The sequence below is a fragment of the Somniosus microcephalus genome, chromosome 13 (genome assembly GCF_052327205.1).
Source record: "Somniosus microcephalus isolate GS21.2 chromosome 13, FLI_Smic_1.0, whole genome shotgun sequence".
Lineage (NCBI taxonomy): Eukaryota > Metazoa > Chordata > Chondrichthyes > Squaliformes > Somniosidae > Somniosus > Somniosus microcephalus.
The window spans coordinates 651,596-673,713 of NC_140999.1; the positions used below are offsets into that span (position 1 = coordinate 651,596).

At 52.2% G+C, this 22,118-nt stretch overlaps 1 protein-coding gene across 2 annotated transcripts in view; it reads left to right on the top strand.

The window, feature by feature from the left end:
• LOC147107937 (microtubule-associated serine/threonine-protein kinase 3-like) overlaps nucleotides 1-22,118 on the top strand; it is a 177,255-nt gene that overhangs the window by 138,523 nt on the left and 16,614 nt on the right. For both annotated transcript variants that reach the window (XM_086004302.1, XM_086004303.1), the window contains one exon: nucleotides 8,281-8,504. In XM_086004302.1, the coding sequence (XP_085860428.1) occupies nucleotides 8,281-8,504 (224 nt within the window). The remainder of the gene's footprint in view (nucleotides 1-8,280; nucleotides 8,505-22,118) is intronic.

The following is a 22,118-nucleotide window of genomic DNA, read 5'->3' on the forward strand; positions in this document are numbered from 1 at the left end:
TGTTGGCCTTCGTAGCGAGAGGATTCGAGTACAGGAGCAAGGATGTCTTGCTGCAGTTGTACAGGGCCTTGGTGAGACCACATCTTGAGTATTGTGTGCAGTTTTGGTCGCCTTATCTGAGGAAGGATGTTCTTGCCATGGAGGGAGTGCAGCGAAGATTCACCAGACTGATACCTGGGATGGCAGGAATCAAATCAAAAATCAAATCAAATCAAATCAACTTTTATTGTCATTGTTAGTGCACAAGTGCAGTACAACGAAATGTAGGCTTGTGGCTCCCGAGAGTGTACAATTTGGATTGGACACTTAAACATTTCAACATACATTTGTACATATATATTAGCATAAATATGACCACAATAAAGTGCATCGGCAGATGTGCAGGCTTTAGTGTTTATTTGTGGAGTTCAGTAGGATGACAGCCCTGGGAAAGAAGCTGTTCCTAAATCTGGTCGTACGGGTGCGAATGCATCTGTAGCGTCTTCCAGATGGTAGGAGGGCGAACAGACTGTGGCTGGGGTGGGTAGGGTCTTTGATGATGGACCGTGCCCTCCGTAGGCAGCGTTTCTGATATATATGTTCTATGGTCGGTAGCCGGGTGCCGGTAATGCGTTGGGCAGTTTTGACTACCCGCTGCAGGGCTTTCCGGTCATGGGAGCTACAGCTGCTGTACCATACCGTGATACAGTTTGTCAGGATGCTCTCTATAGTGCAGCGGTAGAAGTTAGAGAGGATCGGGGGTGACAGATTACATCCCTTCAGCCTCCTCAAGAAATATAGGCGCTGCTGGGCCTTCTTCACCAGAGAGGAGGTGTTGAGGGACCAGGAGAGGTCTTCCGTGATATGGACTCCGAGGAACTTAAAGCTGGCTACCCTTTCCACCTCCGCCCCATTGATGTGGATGGGGGTGTGACTTCCGCCTTTGGACTTCCTGAAGTCCACGATTATTTCCTTTGTTTTCTTGGTGTTAAGGGCCAGGTTGTTGTCGGCGCACCACTTCACGAGATGCTGGACCTCCTCCCTGTAGGCTGACTCATCGTTGTTGGTGATCTGGCCTACTACTGTGGTGTCATCTGCAAACTTGATGATGGTGTTGGAACCATTAACAGCCACACAGTCGTGGGTGAAGAGGGAGTAGAGGAGGGGGCTCAGCACACATCCTTGTGGGGCCCCCGTGTTCAGGGTCAGTGGGGGGGAGGTGTGGTTGCCTAATTTGACAGACTGGGGTCTGTTTGTTAGGAAGTCCAGGGTCCAGTTGCAGAGGGAAGTGTTCAGGCCAAGAGTTTGGAGTTTGGTGGCCAGCTTGTTGGGGACGATAGTGTTGAATGCTGAGCTGTAGTCTATAAACAACATTCTGATGTATGAGGAGAGATTGGGTCGATTGGGCTTATATTTGCTGGAGTTTAGAAGAATGAGAGGGGATCTCATTGAAACTTATAAAATTCTAACAGGACTAGACAGACTAGATGCAGGAAGGATGTTCCCGATGGCGGGGGAGTCCAGAACCCGGGGTCACAGTCTAAAGATAAGAGGTAAGCCATTTAGGACTGAGATGAGGAGGAATTTCTTCACCCAGAGAGTGGTGAACCTGTGGAATTCTCTACCACAGAAGGCAGTTGAGGTCAACTCATTAAATATATTCAAGAAGGAGTTAGATATATTTCTTAAGGCTAAAGGGATCAAGGGATATGGGGAGAAAGCAGGGACAGGGTACTGAATTTGGATGATCAGCCATGATCTCATTAAATGGCGGAGCAGGCTCGAGGGGCCGAATGGCCAACTCCTGCTCCTATCTTCTATGTAAGAAGTCACACAACACCAGTTTATAGTCCAACAGTTTTATTTGAAATCACAAGCTTTCGGAGCGCTGTTCCTTCGTCAGGTGAAGTGGAGAGATGCATAAAGACACAGCTTATATAGTCAGAGAATAATGTCAGATGATTACAGGTAATCTTTCTAACTGCCATTTATCACACCTCGGCAGAGAGATAATCACAGCAATCAAAGGTGTGAATGGTGTCCAAACAGGACAGTCAGGAAAACATTACATCAAAGAACAATGAGGTGGGGTCACAAGGGGTCAAATGTTGCAGATGCTGGGGTCTGTATGAACATTATTCTCTGACTATATAAGCTGTGTCTTTATGCATCTCTCCACTTCAGCTGACGAAGGAGCAGCGCTCCAAAAGCCTGTGATTTCAAATAAAACTGTTGGACTATAACCTGGTGTTGTGTGACTTCTTACATTTGTCCACCCCAGTCCAACACCGTCTCCACACCATATCTTCTATGTTTCTATGTTTCTATATTACACAGAGACACCAGGGGGCAGCAGAGAGCTCCATTACACTGAACCTGGGCTCAAATACAGGTCGAATTTCTACCCCAGAACTTCAAAAACAAATGAGCAACAGATGGAGGTGGCAGGTGGAAGCGGCATCAGTGGGAGAGCATTTTGGTGGTAGTGATCATAATTCAGTTAGATTTGGTATAGTTATGGAAAAGGACAAATATAGAACAGGAGTAAAAGTTCTCAACTGGGGAAAGGCTAGTTTTACTAGGCTTAGATGTGATTTAGCGAAAGTGGACTGGAAACAGCTACTTGATGGTAAATCAGTGCCACAGCAGTGGGAGGGATTCAACATAAGAACATAAGAATTAGGAGCAGGAGTCGGCCATTCGGCCCCTCGAGCCTGCTCCGCCATTCAATAAGATCATGGCTGATCTTTGACCTCAACTCCACTTTCCCGCCCGATCTCCATATCCCTCGATTCCCCTGGAGTCCAACAATCTATCGATCTCAGCCTTGAATATCCTCAACGACTCAGCATTCACAGCCCTTTGGGGTAGAGAATTCCAAAGATTCACAACCCAGACTCACCGGGAGCAGCAGTGAGAGCTGACCTGGGTGGAGACCGAGCGCAGAGACTGAGGATTTAAAGAGCGGAAGAAAGAGAAAAACACAAGGAGTGACATCACAGGACAGCTGGTAACTTATTGGTTGGTAAAGGTCACATCAGTTTTTTTCTTGCTCTTCAAGGGGCTGGGGTTAAATAGCTGGTTAGAGATGAAACAGAAACTTAGGGATTGGTATCTGTTAATACTGTATTATATTAATAATTTGAATTGGATACATCTTAGTCTTAAGTTTCTGTAAAGCTAGTTAATAGCCTATTAAATTGAGGCAGGGCAGCTCAGTCCCACAGAGTGCACATCCTGTGCCATGTGGGGACTCCAGGACATTTCCCGTGTCCTGGACGACCACGTGTGCAGGAAGTGTCGTCGGCTGGAGGAGCTCGAGCAGCAGCTAGCATCCCTGCGGTGCATCCGTGAGGCTGAGAGCTATGTGGATAGCATGTTTCAGGAGGTGGTCACCCCGCAGCTAAGGAGTGTGCAGGCAGAGAGGGAAAGGGTGACCATCAGACAGACAAGGAGGACCAGGCAGGTAGTGCAGGAGTCCCCTGAGCACATCTTGCTCACCAACCTGTATTCTGTTCTGAGTACTGGTGAGGGCGATGGTTCCTCTGTGGAGTGCAGCCAGAGCCAAGTCCACGGCACCACGGGTGGCTCAGCTGTACGGGGGGGGAGGAAGAAGAGTGGGAGAGCAAAAGTGGTAGGGGATTCGATAGTTAGGGGAGCTGACAGGCATTTCTGTGGCCACAGACGTGATTCCAGGATGGTATGTTGCCCCCCTGGTTCCAGGGTTAAGGATGTCACTGAGCGGCTGCAGGACATTGATGGGGGAGGGTGAACAGCCAGAGGTCGTGGTCCATATCGGAACCAACGACATAGGTAGGAAGAGGGATGAGGTCCTGCAGGCGGATTTTAGTGAGCTAGGAAAGAGATGAAAAAGCAGGACCTCAAAGGTAGTAATCTCCGGATTATTCCCGGTGCCACACGCAAGTGAATATAGAAATAGGAGGATAGAACAGATGAATGTGTGGCTGGAGAGATGGTGCAGGAGGGAGGGCTTTAGATTCCTGGGGCATTGGGACCGATTCTGGGGGAGGTGGGACCTGTACAGGCCGGACGGGTTGCACCTCAACAGGACTGGAACCAATATCCTTGCGGGGAGGTTTGCTAGTGCTGTTGGGGAGGGTTTAAACTAATTTGGCAGGGGGGTGGGCACCAGGATATAACATTAGAAAGGGAAAATAAAGTGCTCAAAGGATTGGGAGAGGCAGAGAGCGCTAAAGTAAGAAATAGTAAGGTATTAGGTGGGGTCAGACTAAGAAAGAACACAGGCACCACATTACAGGAAAGGTGTGATTGCGCTAGAGCAGCGGTTCCCAACCTTTTCCTTTATGCCGACCACGACATTGTCATCAAAAGCTTTTGTGGACCACAACGTAAGCAAGCCGTTTAAAACATTTTGGGGGAGAAATTGGGTGAGTAGCGCCACCTGTTAGCGCCTAAAGAGGCAGTCAGTGGCTGTAGCACCACTGGCTGCGTCTCCCGCGATATTCAGTAGGGGCGCTAATGGTGGCGTTAGGCATTTGCGCTGCGCCGCCACCGATGATGGTCATCGGTGTGCGCAGCGCCCCATTCGTGCCCCGTTCGCGATATTTGGTAGCGAACGCCGCAGTTGCGCCGTTCGCTACCCGCGCCCGGTTCACGGGGCCTTACTCTGCCGGCAGCGGCGCAAGTTGAGGTGAAGGTGCGGGGCGGCCGCTTTTTCGGCGGCCGCCTGCCAGCACCTCCGTCCCCGGCCTCCTAACCACCCCCCCCCCCGCAGCATTGCCGGCTGTTTCCCGAGAGCCCGGCACTTTGCCTTGGTGCCGGGCTCATTTGCCGGCACTCGCGAGCGGGGATCGCGCTGTTGCAGGCACCTCCCCTTAACAGTGGGAGGAAGGCCTGCAGTACCGCAGCGTGCCGTGCCGCAGCGTGTGGTGCTGCGGCACGTTGCGCTGCGATAATCAGTTTCAGCGCCCTAAGAGGGACACGGAGCGCCTCGAGCCTCGCCCCGTGTCCCTCGAGCGGCACTGAAACGGAATTTCTGGCGATCGGTATTACACCGATCGCTGCGCTAAATCCTGCGCTCAGGCGACTTTTGCGCCACTTTGGCACCCCAACCCAATTTCTAGGCCAAATTGTGAATAATGTCACAACTTACCTCTGGCACTATTATCACCCTTCTCTTCACTTGCCATGTTCAATGTGAAATTGTTCTTCGCCATTCTGCTGCAGTTTTTATACTCTTGTCTTGCCTTCTAGTTTTGTAGCCACCTGAATGCTGTGCCATTTACTGTCATGGCCTTAAATCCCTTTTTCTCTTCTGGATGAATTGTTTGTTAGTTCCGTTGAACCAGGCTGGACTTTAACAATGCTCAGTGCCTTTGCTTTGCATGGGTACACGTTGATCCATTGCATTCAGAATCACCTCCTTGAAGGAACTCCACAGAACAACTACAGCAACAACCTCCACATCTAGTTTAAACACTCCCTACATTCTATCTGTCCTGCCTGCCAACACCTCAAACCCTTTTTGTTTCGGTGGAACCCATCAGGTCTCTATAAGCTCCCTCTATTCCGAAAGCTGTAGCACTGTTTCATGAAATGAACCCTTGTTTCACTACAGCAAATGCTCAGCGACACTTGGTCTGCCTAATTCCCAATTGACACAGTGTTTGGGACTCCAGGGCAATCCTGGAGGGGTGTGTAAAACATGTTTCGAAATTAGCTGGAGAGAAATGTGAGGTGACGGGTCTCGAGGGGCAGAATGAGGAGAGGGTCTCTACATTGAATGGGGACATGTCAAAAGAGCCAGAAGATTTAGGGATTCAGAAACACAAACCTCTCCGAAGGTGAATTTGTCTGGAGCTGATTTTTCAGCCCAGTTGATTTGCTCCTTCCAGAAACCAACCCGCCCTCCATCCACGGCAGGTTTTCACTTCCATCAGCTCATCCCCAAAACCCAGCTTTAAACAGCAATAAAAACACTGGGACCACACGGCGGCTCATTCAGCATCTGTGGAGACAACAGACACCTTTATTTTAGGGGTTTGGACCATTTTTTCACGGACCACCTGCAGTACCCTCGCGGACCACTGGTTGGGAACCACTGCACTAGAGGGTACAGAGGAGATTTACCAGGATATTGCCAGGACTGGAGGATTTTAGCTATGAGGGAAGATTGGATAGGCTGGGGCTGTTTTCTTTGGAATAGAGGAGGTTGAGGGGAGAGTTAATTGAGGTGAATAAAATTATGAGCGGCCTAGATAGAGTGGATAGGAAGACCTATTTTCCTGAGCAGAAGGGTCAATAACCAGGGGGCATGGATTTAAAGTAATTGGTAGAAAGTACATGGATATGCACTTGATGTGCCGTAACCTGCAAGGCTACGGACCAAGAGCTGGAAAGTGGGATTAGGCTGGATAGGCATAGACACAATGGGCTGAAAGGCCTCTTTCTGTGCCGTAAATTTCGATGATTCTATAAAGGAGGCTAAAGATAAATATCAGGCTCATAACACAGTGGAGAACCAAGCCAAATACAGAAAGGAAAGAGGAAATAAGAGAGGCAAAGAGAGTGTATGAGAATAGATTAGTGGGTAACATGAAAGGGAATCCAAAAGTTTTTTTATCAACATATAAAAAAGAAAGACTTGCATTTATATAGAGCCTTTACACCCGGTCCGGATGGGATGCACGCTAGGGTTGCTGAGGGAAGTAATGATGGAAATTGCGGATGATCTGGCCACAATCTCCTTAACCTCCTTAGGTATGGGAGTGGTCCCAGAGGACTGGCGGATTGCAAATGTTACGCCCCTGTTTAAAAAAAGGGGAGAAGGATAAACCCGGTAACTACAGGCAAATCAACGTAACATTGGTGGTGAGGTAACTTTTAGCGACAATACGAGACAAAATTAATTGTCTCCTGCAAAAATGTGGGTTAATAAATGACAGCCAATACAGATTAGTCAAAGGCAAATCGTGTTTGACAACTTGATTTGATTCTTTGATGAAGTAACGAAGAGGGTTGACGAGAGTAGTGTGGTTGATGTTGTGTATATGGACTTTCAAAAGGCGTTTGATAAAGTACCACATAATAGACTTGTTAGCAAAATTACAACCTATGCGACTAAAGAGACAGTGGCAGGGTGGATCCAAAATTGGCTAAGGGACAGAAAGCAGAGAGTAGTGGTGAACGGTTGTTTTTCAGACTGGAGGAATGTGTACAGTGGTGTTCCGCAGGGGTCGGTATTAGGACCACTGCTCTTTTTGATATATATTAATGAGCTGAACTTGGGTATACAGGGCACAATAATTTCAAAGCTTGCAGATGACACGAAACTCGGAAATGTAGTAAACAGTGAGGAAGATAGTAACAGACTTCAGGAGGGCATAGACAGACTGGTGAAATGGGCAGACACATGGCAGATGAAATTTAATGCAGGGAAGTATGAAGTGTGAATTGAAGCATTTTGGTAGGAAGAATGAGGAGAGGCAATATAAACGAAATGATACAATTTTAAAGGGGGTGTAGGAACAGAGAGACCTGGGGATGTACGTACACAAATCTTTGAAGGTGGCAGGACAAGTTGAGAAGGCTGCTAAAAATGCATATGGGATCCTTGGCTTTATTAATAGAGGCATAGAGTACAAAAGCAAGGAAGTTATGCTAAACTGTTATAAAACACTGGTTAGGCCCCAGCTGGAGTATTGTGTCCAATTCTGGGCACCGCACTTTAGGAAGGATGTCAAGGCCTTGGAGAGGGTGCGGAGGAGATTTACTAGAGTGGTTCCAGGGATGAGGGACCTCAGTTATGTGGAGAGACTGGAGAAGCTGGGATTGTTCTCCTTAGAGCAGAGAAGGTTAAGAGGAGATTTGATCGAGGTGTTCAAAATCATGAATGGTTTTGATGGAGTAAATAAGGGGAAACTGTTTCCAGTGGCAGGAGGGTTTGGTAACCAGAGGACACAGATTTAAGATGATTGACAAAAGAGTCAGAGGGGAGGTGAGGAGAATGTTTTTTACACAGCGAGCTGTTGTGATCTGGACTGCGCTGCATGAAAGGACGGTGGAAGCAGATTCAATTGTAACTTTTAAAAGGGAATTGGATAAATACTTAAAGGGGAGAAAATTTGCAGGGCCATGGGAAAAGAACAGGGGAGTGGGACTAATTGGAGAGCTCTTTCGAAGAGCCGGCACAGACACGATGGGTCAAATGGCTGTGCTGTTCCATTCTAGGATATTATGATTCAAATGTTTGAGTCTTTGTGTAAGAGCAGCTTGTGCACGGCTGTGTGAAATATAACCACTGCCTATTGTATTGAACAGCCCGCGGCCTCGCGCATCCTCGGCCTGCTCCCACTTTGACCGAGGTGGCAGTCCCACCTCCAGCATTCCCAGCTCAGACATGGTGCCATGGTTTGCATTCTCCGCAGAGGATGAGAGCGAGGTTTGTGCACTGACCCAACAAGCACTGCATCTAGAGAGACAAGAACTGATGGAACCACAGTCGGAGAACGAGCCAAACAGACCGAGAGCCAGAACATTCTCAGGTGGGAGTCTCTTGCAGGTTACCATGCGGGGAGGGGATTGGCTGCACCGTGCGGGGAGTGGATTGACTGCACGTGCGGGGAGTGGATTGGCTGCACCATGCGGGCAGGGGATTGGCTGCACCGTGCGGGGAGGGGATTGGCTGCACCGTGCGGGGAGGGGATTGGCTGCACCATGCGGGCAGGGGATTGGCTGCACCATGCGGGCAGGGGATTGGCTGCACCGTGCGGGGAGGGGATTGGCTGCACCGTGCATTGAGTGGATTGGCTGCACGTGCGGGGAGGAGATTGGCTGCACGTGCGGGGAGGGGATTGGCTGCACCGTGCGGGGAGGGGATTGGCTGCACCGTGCATTGAGTGGATTGGCTGCACGTGCGGGGAGGGGATTGGCTGCACGTGCGGGGAGGGGATTGGCTGCACCGTGCGGGGAGAGGATTGGCTGCACCGTGCATTGAGTGGATTGGCTGCACCATGCAGGCAGGGGATTGGCTGCACCGTGTGGGGAATGGATTGGCTGCACCGTGCGGGGAGGGGATTGACTGCACCGTGCGGGGAGGGGATTGGCTGCACCGTGCGGGCAGGGGATTGGCTGCACCGTGCGGGGAATGGATTGGCTGCACGTGCGGGGAGGGGATTGGCTGCACCGTGCATTGAGTGGATTGGCTGCACGTGCGGGGAGGGGATTGGCTGCACGTGCGGGGAGGGGATTGGCTGCACCATGCAGGGAGGGGATTGGCTGCACCGTGCGGGCAGGGGATTGGCTGCACCGTGCATTGAGTGGATTGGCTGCACCGTGCGGGGAGGGGATTGGCTGCACGTGCGGGGAGGGGATTGGCTGCGCCGTGCGGGGAGAGGATTGGCTGCACCGTGCATTGAGTGGATTGGCTGCACCATGCGGGGAGGGGATTGGCTGCACGTGCGGGGAATGGATTGGCTGCACCGTGCATTGAGTGGATTGGCTGCACCATGCGGGCAGGGGATTGGCTGCACCGTGCGGGGAGGGGATTGGCTGCACCATGCGGGCAGAGGATTGGCTGCACCGTGCGGGCAGGGGATTGGCTGCACCGTGCGGGGAGTGGATTGGCTGCACGTGCGGGGAGTGGATTGGCTGCACCGTGCGGGGAGGGGATTGGCTGCACCGTGTGGGGAGAGGATTGGCTGCACCGTGCGGGCAGGGGATTGGCTGCACCGTGCGGGGAGTGGATTGGCTGCACCGTGCGGGCAGAGGATTGGCTGCACCGTGCGGGGAGTGGATTGGCTGCACCGTGCGGGCAGAGGATTGGCTGCACCGTGCGGGGAGTGGATTGGCTGCACCGTGCGGGGAGGGGATTGGCTGCACCGTGCGAGCAGGGGATTGGCTACGCCGTGTGCAAAGAAAGAAAGACTTGCTTTTATGCAGCGCCTTTCACATCCTCAGGCCGTTCCAAAGCGCTTAACAGCCAATGAAGTACTTTTGAAGTGTACTCACTGTTGTAATGAAGGAAATGTGGCAGCCAATTTGCACACAGCAAGCTCCCACAAACAGCAATGTGATAATGACCAGATAATCTGTTTTTCAGTGATGTTGGTTGAGGGATAAATATTGGTTGCATTTATTTCCAATACCAGATCTCTGATTGGTCACCTTGAAGGCAACACCTGATATCTGATTGGTCCCCTTGGAGGACAAGACACACCCGGCAGTTTATCTGCAGTGTGTAATTAGATCTTCCCTGCCTAAGTAATCAATTACTTTGCAAAGTGTAATTCGAGCCATTCTGATTGCCAGGTTCCAGACGGAACACAGCTCACAGAGAACAGACGGGGCTCACCCTCATGGATTAAGACCTTCTCCCACCCCTCCCAAACAAGTTCCTGACCCTCCCCCGCTCGAGCTCCTGACCTCCCCCCCCCACCCGAGCTCCTGACCTCCCCCCCCGCCCGAGCACCTGACCTCCGCCCCCCTGCCCGAGCTCCTGACCTCCGCCCCCCTGCCCGAGCTCCTGACCTCCCCCCCGCTGCCCGAGCTCCTGACCTCCCCCCCGCTGCCCGAGCTCCTGACCTCCCCTCCGCTGCCCGAGCTCCTGACCTCTCCCCCTCTGCCCGAGCTCCTGACCTCCACCCCCCTGCCCGAGCTCCTGACCTACCCCCCGCCCCGCCTGAGCTCCTGACCTCCACCCCCCGCCCGAGCTCCTGACCTCCCCCCCCCGCCCGACCTCCTGACCTCCCCCCCCCGCCCGAGCTCCTGACCTGCCCCCCGTCCGAGCTCCTGACCTCCTCCCCGCCCGAGCTCCTGACCTCCCCCCGCCCGAGCTCCTGACCTCCCCCACCGCCTGAGCTCCTGACCTCCCTCCCCCGCTCGAGCTCCTGACCCCCCCCGCCCGAGCTCCTGACCTCCCCCCCCGCCCGAGCTCCTGACCACCCCCCCCGCCCGAGCTCCTGACCACCCCCCCCGCCCGAGCTCCTGACGCCCCCCCCGCCCGAGCTCCTGACCCCCCCACCCCCCCGCCCGAGCTCCTGACCCCCCCCGCCCGAGCTCCTGACCCCCCCCGCCCGAGCTCCTGACCTCCCCCCCCCGCCCGAGCTCCTGACTTCCCCCCCCCGCCCGAGCTCCTGACCTCCCCCCCCGCCCGAGCTCCTGACCTCCCCCGCCCGAGCTCCTGACCTCCCCCCCCGCCCGAGCTCCTGACCTCCCCCCCGCCCGAGCTCCTGACCCCCCCCCGCCCGAGCTCCTGACCTCCCCCCCCCGCCCGAGCTCCTGATCACCCCCCCGCCTGAGCTCCTGACCCCCCCACCTGAGCTCCTGACCTCCCCCCCCGCCCGAGCTCCTGACCTACCCCCCAACCCGAGCTCCTGACCCCCCCCGCCCGAGCTGATGACCTCCCCCCACCCCCCCGCCCGAGCTCCTGACCTCCCCCCCACGCCCGAGCTCCTGACCTCCCCCCCCGCCTGAGCTCCTGACCTCCCCCCCCGCCTGAGCTCCTGACCTCCCCCCTCGCCCGAGCTCCTGACCCCCCCCCGCCCGAGCTGATGACCACCCCGCCCGAGCTCCTGACCTCCCCCCCGCCCGAGCTCCTGACCTCCCCCCCGCCCGAGCTCCTGACCTCCCCCCCGCCCGAGCTCCTGACCTCCCCCCCCCGCCCGAGCTCCTGACCTCCCCCCCGCCCGAGCTCCTGACCTCCACCCCGCCCGAGCTCCTAACCTCCCCCCCGCCCGAGCTCCTGACCTCCCCCCCTGCCCGAGCTCCTGACCTCCCCCCCCGCCCGAGCTCCTAACCTCCCCCCGCCTGAGCTCCTGACCTCCCCCCCCGCCTGAGCTCCTGACCTCCCCCCCGCCCGAGCTCCTGACCTCCCCCCCCGCCCGAGCTCCTGACCTCCCCCCCAGCCCGAGCTCCTGACCTCCCCCCGCAACCCGAGCTCCTGACCTCCCCCCCGCCCGAGCTCCTGACCTCCCCCATCCCGAGCTCCTGACCCCCCCCGCCCGAGCTCCTGACCTCCCCCCCCGCCCGAGCTCCTGACCTCCCCCATCCCGAGCTCCTGACCCCCCCCGCCCGAGCTCCTGACCCGCCCCGCTCGAGCTCCTGACCTCCCCCACCCCGAGCTCCTGACCTCCCCCCCACCCCGATCTCCTGACCTCCCCCCCCCCGCTCGAGCGCCTGACCTCCCCCACCTGAGCTCCTGACCCCCCCACCCCGAGCTCCTGACCTCCCCCCCGCCTGAGCTCCTGACCTCCCTCCCCCGCTCGAGCTCCTGACCTCCCCCGCCTGAGCTCCTGACCTCCGCCCCCCCCGCCCGAGCTCCTGACCTCCCACCTACCCAACAAGTTCCTGAACTTCCCCCCATCCCCCCCTGCCCTCCATAGATGGGGCATTGTGTGTGGGTCACGGATTGTCAACAGGTTTTTTGGGTATGAAGTGAAGTGTGACAGAGTCATGACTTCCGGATTTCGTCCAGTCCAATTATATAACTTGCCACACACGCATCGAGCTTTCCGAGAAATCAACCAGGTCTGGGGGGAGGAGAGGGAGAACATGGTGCGGGTGTAAAGGGGGTGGGGTTGGAAGAACGTGATCCGTCTTACCATCTGGATCACGTTCTTGCTCTCATTTACCCACCCTGCCCCCCACTTTTATACCTGGATCATGTTCTTCCCCCATCTCCACTGTGCTCTCTGCTCTTTTAGCAACCCCCCCCCCCCGACCGAGTTCCTGACTTTCTCTTCCCCCCCACCCGATTCCCTCTCTCACTCACCCCCTCCGATCCTCTCTCGCTCTCCCCCTCTGATCCTCTCTCGCTCTCCCCCTCCGATCCTCTCTCGCTCTCCCCCTCCAATCCTCTCTGGCTCTCCCCCTCTGATCCTCTCTCGCTCTCCCCCTCCGATCCTCTCTCGCTCTCCCCCTCTGATCCTCTCTGGCTCTCCCCCTCTGATCCTCTCTCGCTCTCCCCCTCCGATCCTCTCTCGCTCTCCCCCTCCGATCCTCTCTCGCTCTCCCCCTCTGATCCTCTCTCGCTCTCCCCCTCCGATTCTCTCTCGCTCTCCCCCTCTGATCCTCTCTCGCTCTCCCCCTCCGATCCCCTCTCTCTCCTCCTGGCCAGCATGGATCCAGTGACTGGCCTTCTCCCAGGGAGCTGAAGAAAGTGTGGCCCACACCGCAGGCCACAAAAGGCCACAAAAATGTTTGTGTAGCTAATCACAGCGATAAATATTGGCCCTAAGGCACTTGGGAGAACTCCCCTACTCTCCAATAGTGCCGTGGGATGTTTACATCTATCTAAGCGAGCAGACAAGGCCTCGGTTTAACATCTCAGCTGAAAGACGGTACTTCCGACAGTGCGGCACTCCCTCAGTACTGCCCCTCCGACAGTGCAGCGCTCCCTCAGTACTGCCCCTCTGGCAGTGCAGCGCTCCCTCAGTACTGCCCCTCTGGCAGTGCAGCGCTCCCTCAATGCTGCCCCTCTGGCAGTGCAATGCTCGCTCAGTACTGCCCCTCCTTCAGTACTGCCCCTCCAACAGTGCAGCGCTCGCCCAGTACTGCCCCTCCAACCGTGCAGCGCTCCCTCAGTACTGCCCCTCCAACAGTGCAGCACTCCCTCGGTACTGCCCCTCCAACAGTGCAGCACTCCCTCAGTACTGCCCCTCCAACAGTTCAGCGCTCCCTCAGTACTAACCCTTCCAAAGTTCTCTGAATACAGGAACTGTTCCTTTAGATAGGAAAATTGCACAATGCACTCTGTTATTTCAGAATGGCGAGAGAGGGAAACCAGGGAATTATAGACCAGTTAGCCTAACATCTGTTGTCGGGAAATTTCTGGAGTCTATAATTAAGGATAGGGTGACTGAACACCTCGAAAATTTTCAGTTGATCAGAGCGAGCCAGCATGGATTTGTGAAAGGTAGGTCATGCCTGACAAACCTGATTGAATTTTTTGAGGAGGTGACTAAAGTAGTGGACAGGGGAATGTTTATGGATGTTCTTTATATGGACATCCAGAAGGCATTTGATAAAGTCCCACATAAGAGACTATTAACTAAGGTAGAAGCCCACGGGAATTGAGGGCAAATTATTGACCTGGTTAGGAAACTGGCTGAACGGCAGGAGACAGGCAGTAGGGATAATGGGCAGGTACTCCAATTGGCAGGATGTGACTAGTGGTGTCCCGCAGGGATCTGTGTTGGGGCCTCAACTAATCACACTATTTATTAACGGCTTTTATTTTAATTGTTTATGGGATGTGGGTGTCGTTGGCAAGGCCAGCATTTATTGCCCATCCCTAATTGCCCTTGAGAAGGTGGTGGTGAGCTGCCTTCTTGAACCGCTGCAGTCCGTGTGGTGAGGGTACTCCCATAGTGCTGTTAGGGAGGGAGTTCCAGGATTTTGACCCAGCGATGACGAAGGAACGGCGATATACTTCTAAGTCAGGATGGTGTGTGACTTGGAGGGGAACTTGAAGGTGGTGGTGTTCCCATGCACCCACTGCCTTTGACCTTCTAGGTGGTAGAGGTCGCGGGTTTGGGAGGTGCTGCCGAAGAAGCCTTGGCGAGTTGCTGCAGTGCATCTTGTAGATGGTACACACTGCAGTCACGGTACGCCGGTGGTGGAGTGAGTGAATGTTTAAGGTGTTGGATGGGGTGCCGATCAAGCGGGCTGCTTTGTACTGGACAGTGTCGAGCTTCTTGAGTGTTGTTGGCACTGCACTCATCCAGGCAAGTGGAGCATATTCCATCACACTCCTTACTTGTGCCTTGTAGATGGTGGAAAGGCTTTGGGGAGTCAGGAGGTGAGACACTCGCCGCAGAATACCTAGCCTCTGACCTGTTCTTGTTGCCACAGTATTTACATGGCTGATCCAGTTAAGCAGCAGAGAAAGTCATATATTCAAATTTGCCGATGACACCAAGATAGGCGGCATTGTAGACAGTGTAGATGAAAGTATAAAAGTACAAAGGGATATCGACAGATTAAGTGAATGGGCAAAACTGTGGCAAATGGATTTCAATGTAAGTAAATGTGAGGTCATCCACTTTGGACCTAAAAAGGATCGAACAGGGTACTTTCTAAATGGTGAAAAGCTAAAAACAGTGGAGGTCCAAAGAGACTCGGGGGGTCCAGGTAAAATGTCATGAACAAGTACAGAAAATAATCAAACATGCTAATGGAATGCTGGCCTTTATATCTCGAGGACTAGAGTACAAGGGGGTAGAAGTTATGCTGCAGCTGTACAAAACCCTGGTCAGACCACACCTGGAGCACTGGGAGCAGTTCTGGGCACCGCACCTTAGGAAGGATATACTGGCCTTGGAGGGAGTGCAGTGCAGGTTTACCAGAATGATACCCGGACTCCAAGGGTTAAGTTACGAGAAGAGATTACACAAATTAAGATTGTATTCCCTAGAATTTAGAAAGTTAAGGCGTGTTTTGATTGAAGTTTTCAGGATATTAAGGGGAACAGATAGAGTAGATAGAGAGAAACTATTTCCGCTGGTTGGGGAGTCTAGGACTAGGGGGCATAGTCTAAAGATTAGAGCCAGACCTGTCGGGAGTGAAGTTAGGAAACACTTCTACACACAAAGGGTGGTAGAAGTTTGGAACTCTCGTCCACAACTGCAATTGATGCTAGATCAAGTGTTAATTTTAAATCTGAGATTGGTCGCTTTTTGTTAACCAAAGGTTAATAAGGAGTGTAGAAGAGCATGCCAGGAACAGCACCAGGCATACCTAAAAATGCGGTGCCAACCTGGGGAAGCTGCAACACAGGACTACATGCATGCTAAAAAGTGGAAGCAGCATGCTATAGACAGGGCTAAGCGATCCCACAATCAATGAATCAGATCAAAGCTCTGCAGTCCTGTCACATCCAGTCGTGAATAGTGGTGGACCATTAAACAACTAACGGGAGGAAGAGGCTCCATGAATATCCCTATCCTCAATGATGGTGGAGCCCAGCACGTGAGTGCAAAAGACAATACTGAAGTGTTTGCAACCATCTTCAGCCAGAAGTGCCGAATGGATGATCCATATCGGCCTCCTCCTGAGGTCCCCACCATCACAGAAGCCAGTCTTCAGCCAATTCGATTCACTCCACGTGATATCAAGAAACAGCTGAGCGCACTGGATACAGCAAAGGCTATGGGCCCCGACAACATCCCAGCTGTCGTGCTGAAGACTTGTGCGCCTCTAGCCAAGCTGTTCCAGTACAGCTATAACATTGTTCCAACAATGTGGAAAACTGCCCAGGTATGTCCTGTCCACAAAAAGCAGGACAAATCCAATCCAGCCAATTACCGCCCCATCAGTCTACTCTCAATCATTATGTGCAGAGGACTCAAAGAATCTGCAAAGGGATATAAGACAGGCTAAGTGAGTGAGCAAACATTTGGCAGATGGAGTATAATGTGGGAAAGTGCGAGGTTATCCACTTTGGCAGGAAAAATAAAAAAGCAAATTATTATTTAAATGGAGAGAGATTACAAAATGCTACAGTTCAGAGGGACCTGGGGGTCCTTGTGCATGAAACACAAAAAGTTAGCACACAGGTACAGCAAGTAATAAAAAAGGCAAATGGAATGTTGGCCTTTATTGCAAGGGGGTTGGAGTATAAAAGCAGGGAAGTCCTGCTACAACTGTACAGGGTATTGGTGAGACCACACCTTGAGTACTGCGTACAGTTTTGGTCTCCTTATTTAAGGAAGGATATACTTGCATTGGAGGCAGTTCAGAGACGATTCACTAGGTTAATTCCTGAGATGAAGGAGTTGACTTATGAAGAAAGGTTGAGCAAGTTGGGCCAATACTCATTGGAATTTAGAAGAATGAGAGGTGATCTTATTGAAACATATAAGATACTGAGGGGGCTCGACAAGGTAGATGCAGAGAGGATGTTTGCCCTCGTGGGGAAATCTAGAACTCAGGGGCATAGTTTCAGAATAAAGGGTCGCCCTTTTAGAACTGAGATGAGGAGGAATTTCTTCTCTCAGAGGGTCGTAAATCTGTGGAATTCTCTGCCCCAGAGAGCCGTGGAGGCTGGGTCATTAAATACATTTAAGGTGGAGATAGACAGATTTTTGCAAGATAAGGGAATGAAGGGTTATGGGGAGTGGGCAGGGAAGCGGCTTTGAGCCCAAGATCAGCCATGATCTTATTGAATGGCGGAGCAGGCTCGAGGGGCCAAGTGGCCGACTCCTGCTCCTATTTCTTATGTTATGTAATCATCGGTAAAGTGATGGAAGGTGTCATCGACAGCACTTATTCACCAATAACGTGCTCATTAATGCCAAGTTTGGATTCCGCCAGGACCACTTGGCTCCAGACCTCATTACAGCCTTGGTCCAAATATGGACAAAAGAGCAGAATTCCAGAGGTGAGGTGAGAGTGACTGCCCTTGACATCAAGGCAGCATTTAACCGTGTGTGGCATCAAGGAGCCCTAGTAAAACTGAAGTCAATGGGAATCCAATTCCAAAAGGCATTCGACAAGATGCCACATAAAAGGTTACTGCATAAGATAAGAGCTCATGATGTTGGGGGTAATATATTAACATGGATAGAGGATTGGCTAACTAACAGAAAATAGAGAGTCGGGATAAATGGGTCATTTTCAGGATGGCAATCTGTAACTAGTGGGGTGCCACAGGGATCAGTGCTGGGGCCTCAACTATTTTCAATCTATATTAATGACTTGGATGAAGGAAGCGAGTGTATTGTATCCAAATTTGCAAACGATACAAAGATAGGTGGGAAAGCAAGTTGTGAGGATGACATAGAGTCTGTAAAGGGATACAGACAGGTTAAGTGAGTGGGCAAGAATTTGGCAGATGGAAGTTATCCACTTTGGTAGGAAGAATAGAAAAGAAAAATATTATTTAAATGGGGAAAGATTACAGAATGCAGCGGTACAGAGGGATTTGGGTGTCCTCGTACATGAAACATAAAAGGTTAACATGCAGGTGCAGCAAGTACAGGAAACTCTCGTTTAAACGGCACCTAAATATCCAGAATTCTCTATTAACCAGCGAAATGCATACTCCGAAAACACCTCAATAACCGGAAATGTTGCTGAGTCCGAGTCCGAGTCTCCCGCTGTGGCCAAGTTAGTCAGTGGGGGTAGTTCTCCAAACTGCCACTACTTGGCTTCTTGGCACTGTCAGAAGTCCGAACACCTCAATAACAGGAGTCTGACTCTTTGTTTGTTAAAAATAGCCTCGGTAGATAACCCTCTCCGTCATCCGGAATTTTTAATCAACCGGCACCATCCCGGTCCCGTCGGTACCGGATACCAAAGAGTTTCCTGTAATTAGGAAGGCAAATGGAATGTTGGCCTTTATTTCAAGGGGGATAGTATATAAAAGTAGGGAAGTCTTGCTACAACTGTATAGGGCGCTGGTGAAACCACACCTAGAGTATTGCGTACAGTTTTGGTCCCCTTATATACTTGCATTGGAGGCAGTTCAGAGAAGGTTCACTAGGTTGATTCCTGGGATGGAAGGGTTGTCTTATGAGGAAAGGTTGGGCCTATACTCATTGGAGTTTAGAAGAATGAGAGGTGATCTTATTGAAACATATAAGATTCTGAGGGGGATTCACAGTGTGGGTGCTGAGAGGATGTTTCCCCTAGTGGGGGTATCTAGAACTAGGGGGCATAGTTTCAGAATAAGGGGTCGCCCATTTAAGACGGAGATGAGGAGGAATTTCTTCTCCGAGGGTCGTGAATCTTTGGAATTCTTTACCCCAGAGAGCTGTGGAAGCTGAGTCAGTGAATATATTCAAGGCTGAGATAGACAGATTTTTGAGCAACAGGGGAGTCGAGGGTTATGGGGAGCGGGCAAGAGAGTGGAGTTGAGGCCAAAATCAGATCAGCCATGATCTCATTAAATGGCGGAGCAGGCTCGAGGGGCCGAATGGCCTGCTCCTATTTCTTATGTTCTTATGAATCGGCGGGGGGGGGAACTCTCCACTGGCTGGAGTCATACCAAGCACAAAGGAAGATGGTTGTGGTGGTTGGAGGGCAATCATCACAGCCCCAGGACATCGCTGCAGGAGTTCCTCAGGGCAGTGTCCTAGGCCCAACCATCTTCAGCTGCTTCATCAATGACCTTCCCTCCAACATAAGGTCAGAAGTGGGGATGTTCGCTGATGACTGCACAGTGTTCAGTGCCATTCGCAACTCCTCAGATAATGAAGCAGTCCATGCCCACATGCAGCAAGACCTGGACGACATCCAGCCTTGGGCTGATAAGTGGCAGGTAACATTCACGCCACACAAGTGCCAGGCTATGACTCTCCAACAATCGAGCATCTAACCACTGCCCCTTGACATTCAACAGCATTACCATCGCTGAATCCTCCACCATCAATATCCTGGGGGTCACCATTGACCAGAAACTTAACTGGACCAGCCACATAAATACTGTGGCAACAAGAGCAGGTCAGAGGCTGGGTATTCTGCAGCGAGTGTCTCACCTCCTGACTCCCCAAAGCCTTTCCACCATCTACAAGGCACAAGTAAGGAGTGTGATGGAATACTCTCCACTTGCCTGGATGAGTTCAGCTCCAACAACACTCGAGAAGCTCGACACCATCCAAGACAAAGCAGCCCGCTTGATTGGCACCCCATCTGTCACCTTAAACATTCACTCCCTCCACCACCGGCACACCGTGGCTGCAGTGTGTACCATCTACAAGATGCACTGCAGCAACTCGCCAAGGCTTCTTCGGCAGCACCTCCCAAACCCGCGACCTCTTCCACCTAGAAGGACAAGGGCAGCAGGCGCATGGGAACACCACCACCTCCACGTTCCCCTCCAAGTCACACACCATCCTGACTTGGAAGTATATCGTCGATCCTTCATCGTCGCTGGGTCAAAATCCTGGAACTCCCTACCTAACAACACTGTGGGAGCACCTTCACCACGCGGACTGCAGCGGTTCAAGAAGGCGGCTCACCACCGCCTTCTCAAGGGGCAACTAGGAATGGGCATAAATGCTGGCCTTGCCAGTGACACCCACATCCCATGAACGAATTTTTAAAAAAAGCTATTAAGGGATATGGGCCAAAGGCGGGTATACGGAGTTAGGTCACAGATCAGCCATGATCTCATTGAATGGCGGAACATGCTCGAGGGGCTCAACGGCCTCCTCCTGTTCCTATATTCCCGTTGAGCCATTTCTGTACATGCATCACTAACCTTGGATCAGCCAATCAGAGACAGAATAGATGTTAGAAAATATAGCTGCTGCAATACCACACACGAGCCCTGACCACACGCGGGCCGCGACCACACGCGGGCCCTGACCACACGCGGGCCCTGACCACACGCGGGCCATAACCATACACAAACCTTGACTTGGGTATAGGGAGTATAATTTCAAAGTTTGCAGATGATACAAAAAGGGCAATGTAGTAAATAGTGAGCATGATAGTAGCAGACTTCAGGAGGACAGAGACAGAGTGGTGAAATGGGCAGACGTGCAGATGCAATTTAATGCGGATAAGTGTGAAGTGATGCACTTTGGGAGGAACAACATAGAGAGGCAGTATAATCTAAATGGTCCTATTTTGAGGGGCTGCAAGAACAGAGGGACCTGGGGGTGCAGATTCACAAATCCTTGAAGGTGGAAGGGCAAGTTGATAAGGCGGTTAAGAAAGTGTAAGTGATACTTGCCTTTGTAAAATGCGACATTGAATACAAAACAAGGAAGTCATGCTAAACATTTACAAATCACTGGTTAGGCCTCAGCTGGAGTATTGTGTTCAATTCTGGGCACAACATTTTAGGAAGGATGCCAAGACCTTGGAGAGGGTGCAGAGGAGATTTACCAGGATGCTACCAGGGATGAGGGACTTAAATTATGTGGAGAGATTGGAGACGCTGGGATTGTTCTCATAAGAACATAACATAAGAATTAGGAGCAGGAGTAGGCCATTCGGCCCTTCGAGCTTGCTCCACCATTCAATGAGATCATGGCTGATCATCCAAATTCAGTACCCTGTCCCTGCCTTCTCCCCATATCCCTTGATCTCTTTAGCCTTAAGAAATATATCTAACTCCTTCTTGAATATATTTAATGAATTGGCCTCAACTGCCTTCTGTGGTAGAGAATTCCACAGGTTCACCACTCTCTGGGTGAAGAAATTCCTCCTCATCTCTGCCCTAAATGGCTTACCCCTTATCCTTAGACTGTGACCCTTGGTTCTGGTCTCCCCCGCCATCGGGAACATCCTTCCTGCATCTAGTCTGTCTAGTCCTGTTAGAATTTTATAATTTTCAATGAGATCCCCTCTCATTCTTCTAAATTCCAGCGAGTATAAGCCCAATCGACCCAATCTCTCCTCATACGTCATTCCTGCCATCCCAGGTATCAGTCTGGTGAATCTTCGCTGCACTCCCTCTATGGCAAGAACATCATTCCTCAGATAAGGCGACCAAAACTGCACACAGTACTCAAGGTGTGGTCTCACCAAGGCCCTGTACAACTGCAGCAAGACATTCTTGTTCCTGTACTCAAACCCTCTCGCTATGAAGGCCAACATACCATTTGCCTTCTTAACCACCTGCTGCACCTGCATGCTTACCTTCAGCGACTGGTGCACAAGGACACCCAGGTCTCGTTGCACCTCCCCTTCTCCCAATCTATTGCCGTTCAGATAATAATCTGTCTTCTGTTTTTGCCACCAAAGTGGATAACCTCGCATTTATCCACATTATACTGCATCTGCCATGCATCTGTCCAATCACCCAACCTGTCCAAATCATACTGGAGTTTCTCGGCATCCTCCTCACAGCACACACGCCCACCCAACTTTGTGTCATCTGCAAACTTGGAGATATTACATCTAGGCCTAGAAATTCAGTGGGCTGCGCCACCCGTTAGCGCCCAAAGAGGGCACTTAGTGGGTTTTATGCCACTGGCCACGCCTCCCGCTAGATTTAGCGGGGTGCTAATGGCGGCGCTAGCCGTTAGCGCTGCGCCGCCACCGATGACGTCATCAGTGTGCGCAGCGCCCTGCTACTGCCCCGATCGTGAAATTTGGTAGCGCCCCCTGCTTTAACGCAATTGCGACCGGTTCAGGGGGGCCTACCTGCGGCGGTAGAGGTGCTGAGGTGCGGGGCGGCCATTTTTTTTGCTGGCCGCCTGCCAGCA